Genomic DNA, 17941 nt, shown 5'->3' on the forward strand with positions numbered 1-17941 from the left:
ACTGGCTTTCCCACTCTGGCGGAGAAAATTGCGCGGAAGCCCACAACAGTATTTTCCGTGATTTATCCCTTTATTTTAACAGCTAGAGCCCCCAAATTTTGCACACACACTCTACTAACATTATTAGTGAGGAATATGCAAAAAAAGGGATATAAAATGGTTTACTGTATGTAAACCATGTCTCATATCCTGTCGGGTTTGATAAGGAAATAGCAAAAGCCGACAATTGAATTACCGGCTTTCATGCTATCTAGCGCTCTATGGAATATAAATATTTATACATATATGTGTCTCACTGACATACATATATATATATATATATAGACTGTATATATGTTTTCACGAATATTTGAGCCCATGGATCCATTATATGTCCATTTTGCAAGATTGCGAGAAAAAAAAACGCAGTACGGATGCCATACGGATTACATACGGAGGATGACATACGTAAAATACGCTGCCACACCCTGCCTACGGATGACATACGGATCACTGTTTTGGGATCATTTCTGCGTATTATGCCTGTAAAAAACGGACCGTATTTTCATACGCCAAGTGTGACGCCGGCCTAAGAGCCAAAACTTTTTTGTCTTTCCATCAATATGGCTGTATAGTTTTTTTTTTGTGGGAGTAGTTGTAGCTTTGAATGACAGCACACATTTTAGTATACAATTTGCTGCAAAATGATAAAAAAAATCCAAGGTCTGGAAATTACAAACTTTTCATTTTTTGTTTTTATGGCGTTCATTGTACTGTAAAAGATGACCTGACAATTTGATTCTCCAGGTCAGTACAATTATGGCAATAGCAGATTTTTATGTTTATTTTTTTTACTTCAATTGTGAAAAAAATTATGTTGTTTGTAAAAAAAAAGTTCTTTGCGTCCTCTTTTTCCGAGACCTATCTATATAGTTTTCAATTTACATTGATGGAGCAATGTGAGGGCTTATTTTTCTGAATGGCTAGCTGACATTTTTACTGTGACTATTTTGATCGATTTTTATTTAATTTTTTTTGGTGGAGTACTAATAAACCAAAATTCTGGCATTTCAATTTTTTTCTTTTTTTTAAAGTTTTTACCAATCAGGTTAATTATTTTTAGATTTTCATAGACCAGACTTTTATGGATGCAGGGATAAGACAGATGTCTATCTTTTATGTCGTTAGTTTTCTAGCATATAGTAAATATTATGGTCTCCTCTGAAGCCCAGCTACAGGATGTCCTTTCACAGCAGCACCTTCATGACAGGCAGGGGGACTTTCAGCAGGCCCATAATTTCTATAGGAAACCATTGTCAGCCTGCAATCGCTTCACGGCTGGACTTATGTGTGGGGGGAACTGCTGGCTATAAATATGTCAGAGATTGACAGCATCATCTAAGGAATTAACAGCAGCAGCCAAAGCTCAGCTCCGCTCACTGCTGTTACTGGCAGATGATGGCTGCATAACACAGCCTGCATCTGCTGAGTATGATGCGGACTAAAATCATGTACGGGTATGTGCACACGTTGCGGATTCTCTGCGGATCCGCAGCGTTTTTTGCAGTGCAGAAACGCTGCAGATCCGCAATTGATTTACAGTACAATGTAAATCAATGAGAAAAAAAAAATGCTGTGCACACTTTGCGGAAAATCCGCTGCGGTTTAAAAGAAGTAGCATGTCACTTCTTTTTTGTGAATCTGCAGCGTTTTTGTACCCATTCCATTATAGAAAACCGCAGGGGTAAAAACCGCAGCAAATCCGCAAGAAAACCGCAGCAAAAACGCACAAAAAACGCTGCGGAACCGCACAAAAAAACACAGGTGCGTTTTCGGCCAGGAAAGGCAGAATCCGCACCAGAAATTCCTAAGCCTAATCCGCAACGTGTGCACATAGCCTTAATGGGGATTATGGATGAACATTGGATGAACCAGTATGTGCCCACTGTTGGGAAAGGGTAAAAACAAAACATATATTTCAAAACATTAAAAAAGGAGATCAAAGTAACCATGAGTTTAAGTTCCTTATAGGGACAAAATAAGTACAAAATAAAAATAAGTGCCATTTCACAGAAAAAAATATTTGCTTGAAATTATTTTTTCAAAATTCATCATAAAAATATATAATCATATCATAAGGTGACTAGAAACTCCTGTAGAAAATTGTTATTAATGCCACACAGTAAACAGCATAAAAAAAGAAAAAAAATGATAACTGAATTTGTAATTTTGCAAAATATAATAAAAAAAATCTACAAATCAAAATATCATTCACTAAATTATATGTATCCTAAACTAGTACTATTAAAAACTCCAACCCATTCTGCCAAGAAACAGGTCTTAATACAGTTGCTGAAAAAAATAAAATGTTTTCTGTAAAGCATATTTTTATTCTGCAAAGGTACTAAAGCTATACATTTACCCCTTCACAACATGAGTTGTATATATACGGGGCATGTCGGAAGCGGGTGTATGGAGAGGCTCACGCAGCGAGCCTACCCCATACCCAGCAGGCGATGGCTGTGTATTAGGCCAGTCTCACACGCTCAGATAATTCCGGTACCGGAAAAATCGGTACCGGAGTTATCCGTGTCTGTGTGTCCGTGTACTCACGTGGCACATCAGTGTGGCACACGTGCGGCAGCCGTGTGCCGCCCGTGTGCTGACTGAGGACCACACGGACCGTGCAGGAGACAGCGCTAGAGTTAAGCGCTGTCCCCTGCTTTTGGTGCTGAAGCCGGCATTCATTCCTTCTCCCCAGCAGCGTTTGCTGGAGAGAAGGAATGAAAAATCAAGGTTTTTTTAATTTTTTTGTGTTTAAAATAAAGTTCGTGGTCACATCGCGCCTCCCACCCCCTGTGCGCCTGCCCGCTTGCATTAAAATACTCACCCAGCTCCCGAGATGCTTCCTCTCAGCTTGTCCTGTGTGAGCGGTCACGTGGTACCGCTCATTACAGTGATGAATACTGTACCTCCTATGGGAGGTGGAGCCGCATATTCATCACTGTAATGAGCGGTACCACGTGACCGCTCACACAGGACAAGCTGCCGGCGCTGAGAGGAGCATCGCGGGTGGGAGGCGCGATGTGACCACAAACTTTATTTTAAACACAAAAAAAATAAAAACAACCTTGATTTTTCATTCTTTCTCTCCAGCGAATGCTGCTGGGGAGAAGGAATGAATGCCGGCTTCAGCACCACACGCAGGGGGGACAGCGCTTACTGTAGCGCTGTTTCTCCTGCGGCGGTACATGCACACGGAGGAGAGTGCACACTGTTCTCCATGTGCACGTGTGCGGGACGCTTTGCAGACCGTGCTGCCGGAGAAACACGGACATGTCTCCGTGTTTTGCACACAGACACACGGTCCGCGAAAATTCACTGACATGTGTAGAGACACATTGATTTTAATGTGTTTACGTGTGTCAGTGTCTCCGGTACGCGAGGAAACTGTAACCACACGTACCGGAGCCACTGACGTGTGAAACAGGCCTTACAATCAGGACCTGTCGTTAACAATCGCAGGTAGCGCCGAGCTATGCCTGTGATTGCTAACTTGTTAAATGCCGCTGTGGTAATTTCATTACCTCTGTGGTCACGAGTCGCCGATGGGTTGGCATGACTGCCGGGGGTCAGTTAATGACCCCTGTGCTTGTCATTACGGAACTTCTTTGAAACACTACCTGTACCTGCTAAGGCATCAATGCATATAGCATAAGCGATCAGATGATCGCATCTTCAAGCCATCTAAGGTGAACTAGCAAAATCGGTGAATAAAAAAGTTTTAAAAATTGTGAAAAAAATAAAAAGTTCAAATCACACCTCCTCCCCCAATTGAAAATATACTGTATATAAAAAATACACATGTGGTATTGCCGCATTCAGTAAAGTACGATATATCAAAATATAAAACAATTAACCCGATTGGTAATCATCGTAAATGGATATATTCAAGAACGCCAAAATTAAGTTTTTCTGGTCACCACAATTCCACAAAAAATGCTGTAATAAGCTATCAAAAGTCACTTCTATCCAAGCATAGTATTAATAAAAAGGTTGTCCCGCCCTGCAAAAAAAGCTATCGTATAACTCCATTGGATGAAAAATAAAAATTTTAAGGGTCTTGTAAAATAGCGACACAACTCCAAACATTTGTTTTTGTGTACTTCATTTTTTTTTACCTCTAAAATAATAAAAAAACTCGTCCCGCAAAAAAAAAGCCCTCATATAGCTATATGGACTAAAAAATAAGGCTATGTGCACACGTTGCGGAATGGTGTGCGGATTTTTCCACACGGATTTTGGTAAATCTGCACTGCATTTTACCTGCGGATTTACTGCGTATTTCCTGCGTTTTTCGTGCAGATTCCACCTGCGGTTTTACACCTGCGGATTCCTATTGAGGGGTAAATGTGTATACCACTGCGGAATCCGCACAAAGAATTGACATGCTGCAGAAAAAACAACGCTGCGTTTCCGCTCAGTTTTTTCCGCACCTCGTGCACTGCGGATTTTGTTTTCCATAGGTTTACATGGTACTGTAAACTCATGGAAAACTGCTGCGAATCTGCAGCGGCCAATCCGCAGCGTGTGCACATAGCCTAAAAGAGTTATGGCTCTGGGAAGAAGAGGTGGAAAAAGTGGAAATGAAAAAAAGGAAAATGGGCTTCAGGGTGAATGGGTTAAAAACTATACTTATTTATTATATCCATATTCCAACAAAGCCATAGGTTAAAGTTAACTTGTAATTGTAACCGGAAAATTAAAAGAAATTGAAGAAATAGTTTTTTTTTTCTTTTTACACTTTTTCACAAAGACATGTTATTAAAAGTTATCTGCACCTTAAAATGATGCATATAAAAAATAAAAATCAGCTCCCCCAAAAAACAAACTATTACATATAAAATAATTTAATATAAAGTGATTAAATCAATTTTATTTACCATAAAATAGTACGAATAAAAATTTCAACTCATCTCCCCAAAAACCAAAAGAGTCCATACAGTTATATTGATAGAAAAAAAAAAAAAAAGCTTTTCAAATGCAATAGTTGAAAATAAATAAATAATGTCCCGTAAGGTTTCAAACACATGTGGTATTAAGGGGTTAACTGTGAATTTGTATTCTGTGAAATTTGTGCCTTTACGAATTTCCATACAATTTTTGGTAAGTATTTTAAACCTGATGTGTGAACAGATATGCTCAGTTTACATTTTATATGGTAAAAGTACTGTACCTTTTCTTCAAGTGCCTATATATCAGAACATTCCTATAAGCTATTTACAACACCACAAACTAACTTCTGCTTGGGGAGAACTTCAACCCTTACCTAAATAGAAAAAATAAATCTGACCAACAGACAAGCAGCCAGCTTAAAACTTTAAAGTCCCTCGCACTAGTTATGGGCACTACATAATCCTAACTAAACTTCAGCCCTTTTATAGATGGGTTCAGCTAACATGACCAGCCCTAGGCCGGTGATTTTTCTCTTGTATGAACCATTGCCTACTTGAATTTTATCACCAAATACTAAGGTAAAGATTAACTACTGAGTTACACTGTTGGGTTCTCTGATGATTCCTGCATCTTCGCCTCCAGTTTAGAACGAAAATTGCACCAGTGCTGTCAGTCTGTGCTAGACGTGGTGACCTCGCTGATGTCTACGTTGAAACACAATTGCTAGAGACCAGTTACAGGGACTAGGGAAGTGATTGTATGGGAGTGAAGGGAAATCGGTAAGGTGAGTATTTCTCAGTTTATTATTTTCCACCACTATAAGATCTTGGCAAAAAGCTTCAAGGAGCTGGACATGCCCTTTAAAATTTTAGCAAAGTATATATTTCCTTTCAAGTATATTCATTGTCTCACAATTTTATCATGCTCTAGGCATGTTTTTTTCCCAGCATCAAGAAGAGTGTTAAGCTTTAGAGATGAGAGAATCAATTGGGAGTACTCCACTCCATCGGGAGTACTCCACTCCATCGGGAGGTCAGTAATCTGTGACTACTGAACGGCATGACGTCGTCGTTGCTGTGTGATGCACACAAACGACTTTGCGCCCGTGAGGCTAATCAAGAGAGAAGCCCGGAACGCCAGGAGGTAAGGACATCCCAGAACTCCCGTCCAGCGGTCACAGATTACAGACTTGGCCGATGGACCGGAGTCTTATGAATTGCTCCTCCCTTCTCTATTGAGCATTCTTATGTTTTAAAATGGACAAAGTGAAACGTATTCAAAACATGTCATGAAGAAAACCTACAGAAATGCATATAAATCAAGAAGTTTAATGTGATAACCTGGTGAACACATCTGGGTAATGTGACTTCATGAAGGCCCTCTCCAGTTCTTCTAGCTGGAGATTACTGAAAGTGGTGCGGTAGCGGCGCTGCTTCCTTTTTCCAGTAGATGTTGACAATTCAGAACCAGTATTCAGCTCTTGGTCACCGAGTTCTTTCTTTTCACCATTTTGATCATTACAGATGTTCTTTGATCTGTGTCCTGTAGTAATAATTTCACTTGCCCCTTTGGATGATGAATTTTCTTCAATATTTTCTTGGACGTGGGATGTGGTGTTATATAAAATCTTCACAGGAGAGAAGGAATCGTCTTTGTGTGCTAAAGAAAAAAATATGATTGTGAACTCTTCCAATTTTCACATTATTTTAGCAGTATAACGATCTTAAGAAATTTCCAATAGAAGCAGGTAGAATCTGCTAATACACACACAGACACACGCGTATATCTATGTGTATATAGATACACATATATATATGTAGATTGTAAGCTCTCACGAGCAGGGTCGTCCTATTTTTCTTTAATTATTGTATTGTTAACGTTGTTACTTATGACTTGTGTTTGAAACTGTTAAACTGTAAAGCGCTGCGGAATATGTTGACGCTATATAAATAAAGATGACTATTATTATGTATATAATACATGTAAATATGTATATATACACATAACATATAGATACAAAGATATATGTTAAATATTTGGAAAAAGTGCAGATATATATATATACATATATATATATATATATATCTTTCCTATTTTTAGTCTCTGTTAATAGGAAATGCTGTCTGTTACACATATGGCTCTTTAAAAATTATACCAGCCTCTTGATAGTTTCCCATTTTTTAGTGCCACCTGCTTTCTTTATTTTTATACTATCTGTTTTTGGGCTACAACCACTAGGCTGCCACCTATCCATAACTCTGAAGCTGGTGCTACATCATTTTTTTGGTATATATATATATATATATATATATATATATATATATATATATATACACATATATATATATATATATATATATATATATATATATATATATATATACAAAGGTTTGACAAAGGACCATGTGACGTCATATGCATAAAACAAATAACAGACAGTATACAGAGAATTTGAACTTTCTGAACAATCCTTTAAAATAGGTATATATGTAGAAACTGTGAAATATTTCTAGACTTGTTCTTCGTCATAGCTCACAATTTTTCAAACTGCAGCATAACATTTAGGCAAAGTAATAGAGAAAGACATTTTAATGCTGACCAATCAGTAATTAGGGTAAGTAAACCTGTATGTTATATGAATATAATAAAAAACATAACATGGCTTATATTAGACTCATACACTTGACAGGAGAACTAAAAGCTTTAAAGATTAAAAAATGATCTGATAAAAAATAGCTTTAAAGATTATTACATTTTGTTCTATTTTTGGTTTACTTTAAATAAAAAAATGAATGATCGCAGATTCAAGTTTCTTCACTCAGTATAAACTATATATCCATTTTTGCGACAGTATGAGTTTGCTTAGCGCAGAGCAGTTATACATACAGGTGACTACTCACCAAGACTTGTGAGGTCCTCTACAGGACTTTTCTTGCCCCCTGGACTCTGTGCTGTACCCAGGATGCTGTCTATGAAGTAAGAGGTGAGGAGCTGAGCAGGAGGCTGTGGTTCTCTGGAGCTGTCCAGGGATGAAGGTGCTGGAGTTTGCATGGCTGGTAAGTGACTTCTGTCTGATGTTGGGAGGATACTGGACATAGGAGGACATGCTCCCTTGCTTCTCTCATTGGTCCTGTTGATGTCCCTTGCAACCTCTGTGTCACTTAGTCCATGTCATCAGCTATGGGGTGGGCAGTTCTAAGCTTGAACTGATTCATGCACTTACACTACACAGGGAGGCAGAGATTATAATACAGGAACTATTGTCCCCTCCTGTATAAAGACTTCTCACTGACTCATGCAGCTGTAAGGTTTATTTAAATACTAATACTCTGCATAAGGCTTTCATGTAGTTCTGAGAAAAACGCAGGCACTACCGAAGACCAACGGATTGGTACAGGAATATTATGTACTTGTTGGACTCTGTCTAAGTAATTTTTTTTCTTAAATTGAAAATAAATATATCATTGCAGGATGGAAAATCAGCATTTCATAAAACAGGTAAACAAAGGTGGTGGCCAAAAGATACGCCAATCTCCCACTAAAATTTTGCTATTGATATCAGATCAATCAGATGATTAAAAACTAGATTTTAGGGCCCTATAGGTAAAGGGGAAAAAGATGCAAACATCAGATGGTCTACCAATTTAGAAAATGATTAGTTAACAATAACATAACAAAATAATGTTTTCTATTAAAATATAAAAAATTCTACAGTTACTAAGTTGTAAGAGAAAATTTTGAATGGTGCCTTCAACTTGCAACAGTCTTGGTAGGCTTTGTTTTATCGCATCATTTTAGCTAATCTGGCTGATTACACTCCAGAACCATTGAGGTCTTGTGGTTGGATTTCAAATGTATTGATGTGTTGTGTTGCATGGTTGTATCTTCTCATGTAATGTCTGTGCAATGTCTGTTGTTCTCCTAACCTAGATCTTTAACGTAGTATCCACTGAGTCCAGTGCAACAAGGTTTTTTTTTCTGGTACTGGTGCACCCTGTATTGAGCATATGAAAATTCCCTCTCTACTCATTCTAAGTGTTAATGACCTCTTTTACAACAGCCACAAGGAATACTAATATGTTCATCGGAAAGAAAATCTCTAAGAGTATGTTTGATAAAATTGCTGTTTGTAACCCCGATACAGAACAGTTTCTTAACATGACTTTTGGGTTAGATTATGTTTGAATGCAATAATGTGCTCATTGGAATGGGACCTTTTCCATTTCCGCTCAGCAACCCTGGAAGCCCGCCTCAGTTCTTTAGTAAGGCTGGAGTGCCAGGGTTGCCTGATGATTGTGAGAGCTTTAATATGTGTGAGGGGAGCGACCTATTCGAGCGCTGCTGCTTGTGTGGTGTTATATAAAGAGGCAGCAGCATCTGCATCGTGTAAGGAACTTATGTCTGCAAGAGGGAGAAGGGATTCAGAGAGTGAGTGTAGATCGAGGGGTTTGAGAGTTCTGCGACGGTGTGCAAGTTTGTGGAGTGGGGAGTGAAGACTGTATCTTCTCCCTTTCAGTTTCCATTGCTTCTTGTGTTTCCATGTGCAAATGAGAATATGGATTATCCCTCTACACTGTGACATCCCTTCAGATATTTGTAGACAGTTATTTAGTCTCCTCTTAGCCATCGTTTTTGCAAGCTAAACATTCCCAGATCCTTTAACCGTTCCTCATAGGACATACTTTGCAGTCCACTCATGATCCTGGTAGCTCTTTTCTGAACTTGCTCCAGTTTTTCAATATTTTTTTTAAAATGTGGTACCCAGAACTAGACACAGTATTACAGATGAGGCCTGACCAACGAAAAGTAGAGGGGGATAATTAATTCACATGATCTAGACTCTCTACTTCTCCTAATATATCCTAGAACTGTTATAGAAACTTGATTCCAGCTCACCCAGTCGCTCTATGCTCATCCACCTGGGGCTCAGACACCGGCCTCGCTCTGGCCTCACATCAAGGAAATGATGTCATGAGTAAGACTGCCTAGTGCAGTCAAAACAAATCAACTGGGTTATGTCGACCATGTAAATTTTTCTTTTGTGTGCACCATATTTTCTTTTGAAAAAGAAAAGGAAAATCCAGTCCTGTTGAGCCGGACTTCAATTTTTTCTATTATCCTAGAACTGTGTTTGTCTTTTTTGCTGCTGCATCACACTGTTGACTCATGGCAGGAAATTTCCTGGCTCCATCTTCTTCCTTTTGAAAATAGGGACATTTGTCTTTTTCTTCTGTGACTTCTCTTGTTCTCCAGGATTTTTCAAAGACTCTAGCTGGTGGTTCTGAAATTTCCTCTGCTAACTCTTTCAGTACCCTAGGATGTTATTCATCTGGACCAGGAGATTTACCGTAAATTAGCTGTGTTCCACCATTTCTATGTTTACAGATAGTGTGGAATCTTTTACTCCTTCAATGCCACCGTGAAGATCAGTTGTAGTGATAGCGGAACCCCTGGATGTTCGGGTCCGGTGGGTTCAGCCAAACAGTTAAAAAAAGCTTGGTTCGGGTACAAGAACAGTGACCAAAGCCGGTATGCATTCACTTGAATGGGGGGCCCGAACATCCAATGTTTGCAACACTCTCATGTGCATGACAGTGAGGCAAATACTGCCTCTAATAGGCAGTAAGATCACTATCGCCGGTCAGAGAGCCACGACTCCCACGCTTCGAGATGCCGAACCTGAACAGTAGCACGGACTTCCTGGTGGATTCTGTGTTTGGGGACCATAGCTAAACAGTAGGTGTTCGGTATGGACCCTGAACTTTGCTGTTTGAGCTCGCCCATCTCTAAAGTAAAGGAGAGCAAGGCCAGGTTTAAATAGGGTGTGCAATCAGGATGAGCCAGTCAGAAACTGAGGGTGGTGACCAACAGGAGCTCAGGGTGGAGACATCCGCAACAAAATAGGTACAAGTATTTGGGTTAGCACAGAACTGTTTAGCGAGCTGAATAGCTCAGAGGGAAGAGCTGCCATCTGGTGCACAGAAGCTGCTGGGTTTGAATCCTGACAATATTCTTCTTTAGACATGCCCCCCTTTTTCCATTTAATATACATTTTTTTTCCTCTTTAACAAGTGGTTAAGTTCTGTTTTCATCCATCCAGGTCTCTTTAAATGCTTCAAATTTTTCCTTCTTTATAGAATAGTTACTGATTGTATAGTGAGAATTTCATTTAGTAAAACCTCCCATCCTTCTTGGACATTTCTATCCTTTAGAACATCTGGCCATTGGACCTTTCCTACCCTCTTTCTAAGTCCATTAAAATCTGGGTTTCTGAAGTCCAATCTTAAAGCCTGAGTCCTCACTGGTCTTCCTCCTCTTGTAATCCAAAATTCGAAGATAGCATGATCGCTGCCTCCTAAATTCCCAGCCACCTTTGCTTCCTCAACCATTTCCTCCCTGTTGTTAAGAATTAGGTCCAAGACTGCAGATCCTCTTGTTATCACTTCTACTTTTTGAAATATAAAGTTGTTAGCAAGAGAAGATAAGAATTTTCTGGACCCATTACTTTTGCTTGAGAGAGATTCCCAACAAATATCTGGATAGTTAAAATGTCCCATGATCACTATTTCGTACTTTTTCGAGAACAGAGGCATCTGATGTAAAAAGACTTCATCCATATTTTCAGACTGTCCAGGTGGCCTATGGTAAACACCTACAATAGTGTCCTTTCTGTTGTTTTCTACTTGTATTTTTACCCAGTTTCTGCAGAGATACCATTCTCTGAAGCTTGCATCTCTGTAGAGATATATACGTTTTCCTAACATACAATGAAACACCTCCTCCCCTCGTTAATCCTGTTTCTAATAAATACGTTGTAGCCTTCAAGGTTTATATTCCAATCATGTGTATCATCCCACCAAGTTTCAGTGATGCCTATGACATCATATTTCTATTCCTGTGTTAGCAGCTCCAATTCTCCTTGCTTATTTCCCGTGCTCTGTGCATTCATACAGCTAAACATACATGGCTGAGACTGTACAGCCAGTGCCTGATACATGCTGTCCTTGGATCAGACAGGATTTATCTGCCATCAGGTTCACTTTAAGTGATTATTTATTGCAAAAAGAAATGAATACACTTTGCTGATAAAAGTCCTTCAGGGTACTTTCTCGCGTAATGAAAATGCAGCTGATCTTCTGCTACATTTTTGTTTGTGTGAACATATAACAGCATTTTACTGTTCAAGCAAAGTAGATGTGATTTCTTGAAGACTCATGCCCATTGTGTGTTAAAAGATGCTGTGGAACTCAGTATGCATAGTGTAAGGGCTCATTCCCACTTGCGATGAAATCGGATGACTGCAATCCGATAAAAAATCGGATTGAATTCGGACCAATGTTAGTCTATGAATGTGTGTCCGGATAACGATCAGACTGGAAAAAAGTTGCAACATGCTGCGATTGTAATCGGAAATCGGATCGCATCGCGCAATAGAAGTCAATGGATGCAATAAAAAAAAAATCACACAGCACTTGGACCAAGCGAATGCTGTCCGATTTTTACACACCGATCGCATTTGAAAATCCGGCAATTCATATGAAAGGGTACAGTAAAATCACACTGACAGGTTAGAATAGAATAGGTTGAATAGATATTGTAAGGTTCTGTACACACTCGGCTGCGGTTGAGGTAGGTACAGGAAGCAGTATTGCTGAAATGTCCAAGAAAGTTTATTAAACCTGTATAAAACACTCTGGATAGAACACAAATGAACAGTCTTATCTGGCGCAAAGTGAAAAGCAATCAGAAAAATAAACAGTCCATATAGTACTGTGGGTCCGCTCAGGTCAGTGTCTTTAGCAAAAACGCCTCCAGCCACAGGCAATGAATGAGACATTCAGCCTCGATTCTATTAGCCAAACCATGCCCCTGGGGTTGGGATATGTGAGCAGTCATTCCCACTCATCTCTTATGACTGCTCGTAAAAACCCAGCCCTGGAACTGCCTTATAACTCTCTCCGCACTGAGAGCTAAAAATATCAACTCTCAGCCACCCCACAAAAGGCGCATCTCTAAGATGTGCCAATTCTGGCACTTACCTTGCTCTTCCCACTTGCCCTATAGCGGTGGCAACTGGGGTGATAGTTGAGGGGTTGATGTCACCTTTGTAATGTCAGGTGACATCAAGCCCCGAGGATAGTTAAGGAGAGGCGTTAATAATAATGTAACCCCATAGTCACATTGGAAGAAAACACAGACACTCAGAAAAAGTCCTTTAATTGAAAGAGTTACACAGACTCCTTTAATATTCTTAATTAAACCATACTTACGACCTCGCCCATTCCCCTGTTGCCCTCGTCATCTGCAAAAGAGTAAAAAACAAACAAACAACAATATTCCTCACCTTTCAACAGAGATGTTGCTAATCCATTTGTCCCACGATGGGTCCAGCTCTGCTACATCTAGATGGCAGGCTGCATGGATGCATGATGCATGCATACAGCCTGTCATCCAGGCGACACTGAGCACTGTGAACAGTTATTCCTTGTCTGAGAGCACCGCGAGCATGAGAAAGTTCTCTAGCTCGCAGTGCTATCTGACAGGTCCTGTGAGTTGATGGCCAATGAACTCACTTCACCTTTCCCACGTAAGCGTGTACTGCAGTACCTAAGGTTCCTAAGAGCACAGTGGCCTCCATAATCCTTAAACTGCAGACGGATAGCAATCACACTGCATTTGGATGTAAATCGGATGCTAGGTGTGAAAAATCGGAATGTACTAGCATAAAAAATGCAAGACACTCGCATGACACTTGCATTACATTTGTCCTACTCTCCTGCATCAAAATCGGACCGATTTCAAAATCGCTAGTGTGACTCCAGCCTAAGGCCTAAGGCTGGAGTTACACTAGCGATTTTAAAATCGGTCCGATTTTGTTCCTACAAAGTCAGCCGAGTGTAATGCAAGTGTCATGCGAGTGTCATGCATTTTTCATGTGAGTACAATCTGATTTTTCACACCTAGCATCCGATTTACGTCCAAATGCAGTGTGATTGCTATTCGATTTTAACATGAGCATGAGGCTGCTTTCACACATCCGTTTTTTTGTTTCAGGCACAATCCGGAAGTATTACAAAAAAACGGATCCAGTTTAAATTGTGAAAAACTGATGCACCGGATCCGTTTTTTTAGCTGGATCCGGCGCATCCGGTTTTCTTTACTGCGCATGTATTTTAGACATGTTGATACCGGGACGAGGAGAGAGAGAGAGAGAGAGAGAGAGAGAGTCCTCCTTTATTGCCACAAATGTCCTTTCAGGCTTTTTCGCCGGACAGAAAAAACGCTGCAGTAGACGTTTTTTGCGCCCAGCAAAAAAGCCTGAAGGGACGGATCCGGCACAAAACGGATGAAACGCATGTCCTTCAGGCACAATCCGGCGCTAATACAACTGTATGGGGAAAAAACGGATCCGGCGTAAAAAAAAAACCAGATCCGTTTTTTTCTAAAACTGCCGGATTGTGCCTGAAACGAAAAAACGGATGTGTGAAAGCAGCCTGACACTGAAAAGTATTCACATAAAGGGTTAAAAGACAACTTGCGCTGATTTCAATTCAATCTGTTTTTGGAAACCGGATTAGAGAAGGAGTGCACTGTTCCCGGAGATACTGCAATAACGAGTCAATGCATGGAGTGGACAGAGAAAGCTCCATTTCCAGCTCCCTGGGCTAAAAATCCATTTAATATGGATAGGGGATGTATCAGATATTAAACTGATAAGAACAGATACTACACTACATCTTGAGCGTTGACGACGACGGATGCATAAGGCCGAGAAACGATAATCAGAAATGGTTTGCCACTTCTGACGCACCAAGGCCTAAAACTGACACCCATTGTGGAGACAGAACAAAAAGAGTGCCGCAGGGAAGACATTTCCAGAAACTCTGGGATGCATTCTCAATGACAGTTCTGCTGTGTGTGTGTGTTCAAGCTGTGCATGACGCGTTTTGAATCTGCATAACTCCGCCTACTTTGACCACACCCTCCATCCCCATTGTGACTGCACATGATTGTTCCGTGCTAAGATTCTATCTACCGCAGGCAGCGCACCTGGTTGGTCAAAAGCATTAGAATACTCACACAGGTGTAGATGGAGAAGACAAGCAGATTCGAGATCAGCACAGACACCAGTTTTCCTCTTTTTTCAAATACATATAATACACCACATTTAGAAGTCGGTGGTCCACAAGAGGGAGACAATGTTTTACAAAAGAATTCATGCGACGGTCACAAATGCGGTATGTATGGCAGAACTACTCATTGGATACTTCAATTGAAACGCCGCCAAGTACTGACAGCAGGGGCCTAATTTTGTAGCTGGCACAGTATATTTGCAACACTGTAAGAAAGGCCTAATACGGGCCTACATCTCAACACACCTGTTGCAGCAACCAGTAAAGACAAATTGATTGACTGATTGATTGCATATTGAATGCAATACAATGCTTGACATACATAGGTGAAAGCAAGGCCAGGCAAGGCACACAAAATGTTGCAAATGGTCAAGTGAAATCAAGCAAAATGCTACATTTGGCATCTGAAATGTGCTTCGCTGACACTGAAAAGTATTCACATAAAGGGTTAAAAGACAACTTGCGCTGATTTCAATTCAATCTGTTTTCGGAAACCGGATCAGAGAAGGAGTGCACTGTTCCCGGAGATACTGCAATAACGAGTCAATGCGTGGAGTGGACAGAGCAAGCTCCATTTCCAGCTCCCTGGGCTAAAAATCCATTTAATATGGATAGGGGACGTATCAGATATTAAACTGAGAAAAACAGATACTACACTACATCTTGAGCGGCAGCGGCGACGACGACGGATGCATAAGGCCGAGAAACGATAACCAGAAATGGTTTGCCACTTCTGACGCACCTAGGCCTAAAACTGACACCCATTGTGGAGACAGAGCAAAAAGAGTGCCGCAGGGAAGACATTTCCAGAAACTCTGGGATGCATTCTTAATGACAGTTCTGCTGTGTGTGTGTGTGTGTTCAAGCTGTGCACGGCGCGTTTTGAACCTGCATAACTCCGCCTACTTTGACCACACCCTCCATCCCCATTATGACTGCACATGAATGTTCCGTGCTAAGATTCTATCTACTGCAGGCAGCGCACCTGGTTGGTCAAAAGCATTGGAATACTCACACAGGTGTAGATGGAGAAGACAAGCAGATTCGAGATCAGCACAGACACCAGTTTTCCTCTTTTTTCAAATACATATAATACACCACATTTGGAAGTCGGTGGTCCACAAGAGGGGGACAATGTTTTACAAAAGAATTCATGCGACGGTCACAAACGCGGTATGTATGGCAGAACTACTCATTGGATACTTCAATTGAAACGCCGCCAAGTACTGACAGCAGGGGCCTAATTTTGTAGATGGCACAGTATATTTGCAACACTGCAAGAAAGGCCTAATACAGGCCTACATCTCAACACACCTGTTGCAGCAACCATTAAAGACAAATTGATTGACTGATTGATTGCATATTGAATGCAATACAATGCTTGACATACATAGGTGAAAACAAGGCCAGGCAATGCACACAAAATGTTGCAAATGGTCAAGTGAAATCAAGCAAAATGCTACATTTGGCATCTGAAATGTGCTTCGCTGACACTGAAAAGAATTCACATAAAGGTTTAAGAGACAACTTGCGCTGATTTCAATTCAATCTGTTTTTGGAAACCGGATCAGAGAAGGAGTGCACTGTTCCCGGAGATACTGCAATAACAAGTCAATGCGTGGAGTGGACAGAGCAAGCTCCATTTCCAGCTCCCTGGGCTAAAAATCCATTTAATATGGATAGGGGACGTATCAGATATTAAACTGATAAAAACAGATACTACACTACATCTTGAGCGGCGGCGGCGACGGATGCATAAGGACGAGAAACGATAACCAGAAATGGTTTGCCACTTCTGACGCACCTAGGCCTAAAACTGACACACATTGTGGAGACAGAGCAAAAAGAGTGCCGCAGGGAAGACATTTCCAGAAACTCTGGGATGCATTCTCAATGACAGTTCTGCTGTGTGTGTGTTCAAGCTGTGCACGATGCGTTTTGAATCTGCATAACTCCGCCTACTTTGACCACACCCTCCATCCCCATTGTGACTGCACATGAATGTTCCGTGCTAAGATTCTATCTACTGCAGGCAGCGCACCTGGTTGGTCAAAAGCATTAGAATACTCACACAGGTGTAGATGGAGAAGACAAGCAGATTCGAGATCAGCACAGACACCAGTTTTCCTCTTTTTTTAAATACATATAATACACCACATTTAGAAGTCGGTGGTCCACAAGAGGGAGACAATGTTTTACAAAAGAATTCATGCGACTGTTCTGTCCTCACTAAATGAGGCAGGCTCATGTAGCTATCCAGTCAGCTAAACCGCTATACCGGGTCCAATAAGGAGACTGTGGTTGAGTCTGTGCTTTATTAAACGTATTGGTATATTGATGCGGTGAAACTGTGAACAATGATATACATGGAATCAGTACATGGTATAGAACGATACATACTACACATGATAAACATTATGCATTACATTTAGAAGGCTAGTAACTGAACTAGGAGTGCAACTGGTTAAGCTAGGCTAATATAGAGCAGAAATATCTAGAGAAAAAACATAAAGACATACCGGCAATGCAATCGCAAGGGGAATGAAGTGTAAGCGTCTTCCCTGGAAGGCAAACTAGAGGAAGTGAATGAAAACTGGAGGGAAATGTGGGCTGAGCTACCATAATGCATTGCAAAGGAGGATCAGACATAAAAAATACATAGCAGAAAAATAGAACAGTCAACATATCTCTGACCGCTAGAGGGAGCCAAAGCACTACAGATAAAGGTATGAATATATCAAGTCCTGTATACTGGCTGAGAAACTGCAAATTATACAAACAGATAATGGAGGTAACAATTTGGATGGCGGAGACAGAACACTCCCCGTCTGACATCAACGGATGTCACTACTCCTTATTTCCGAAGGCAACAA

General features: G+C 40.5%; 1 protein-coding gene, 2 non-coding genes and 1 pseudogene across 3 annotated transcripts in view; all 4 read right to left on the minus strand.

The window, feature by feature from the left end:
* Positions 1–8118, minus strand: part of ESX1 (ESX homeobox 1) — a 30878-nt gene extending 22760 nt beyond the window's left edge. Inside the window, exons 1-2 of the mRNA XM_077292452.1 lie at positions 7836–8118; positions 6276–6594 (exon numbers count right to left, since the gene is read on the minus strand). Coding sequence (XP_077148567.1) covers positions 6276–6594; positions 7836–8031 — 515 coding nt within the window. The 5' untranslated portion in view covers positions 8032–8118. The remainder of the gene's footprint in view (positions 1–6275; positions 6595–7835) is intronic.
* A 6397-nt stretch (positions 8119–14515) lies between these two features.
* LOC143810907 (U2 spliceosomal RNA) lies at positions 14516–14715 on the minus strand. Its single transcript, XR_013223265.1, has one exon. It is a non-coding gene; the product is annotated as a U2 spliceosomal RNA (small nuclear RNA).
* Positions 14716–15573: 858 nt separating this feature from the next.
* On the minus strand, positions 15574–15779 carry LOC143810918 (U2 spliceosomal RNA; annotated as a pseudogene).
* Positions 15780–16641: 862 nt separating this feature from the next.
* LOC143810909 (U2 spliceosomal RNA) lies at positions 16642–16841 on the minus strand. Its single transcript, XR_013223266.1, has one exon. It is a non-coding gene; the product is annotated as a U2 spliceosomal RNA (small nuclear RNA).
* Between the last annotated feature and the right edge of the window lie 1100 nt (positions 16842–17941).

This window comes from Ranitomeya variabilis, chromosome 2 (genome assembly GCF_051348905.1).
Source record: "Ranitomeya variabilis isolate aRanVar5 chromosome 2, aRanVar5.hap1, whole genome shotgun sequence".
Taxonomy (NCBI): domain Eukaryota; kingdom Metazoa; phylum Chordata; class Amphibia; order Anura; family Dendrobatidae; genus Ranitomeya; species Ranitomeya variabilis.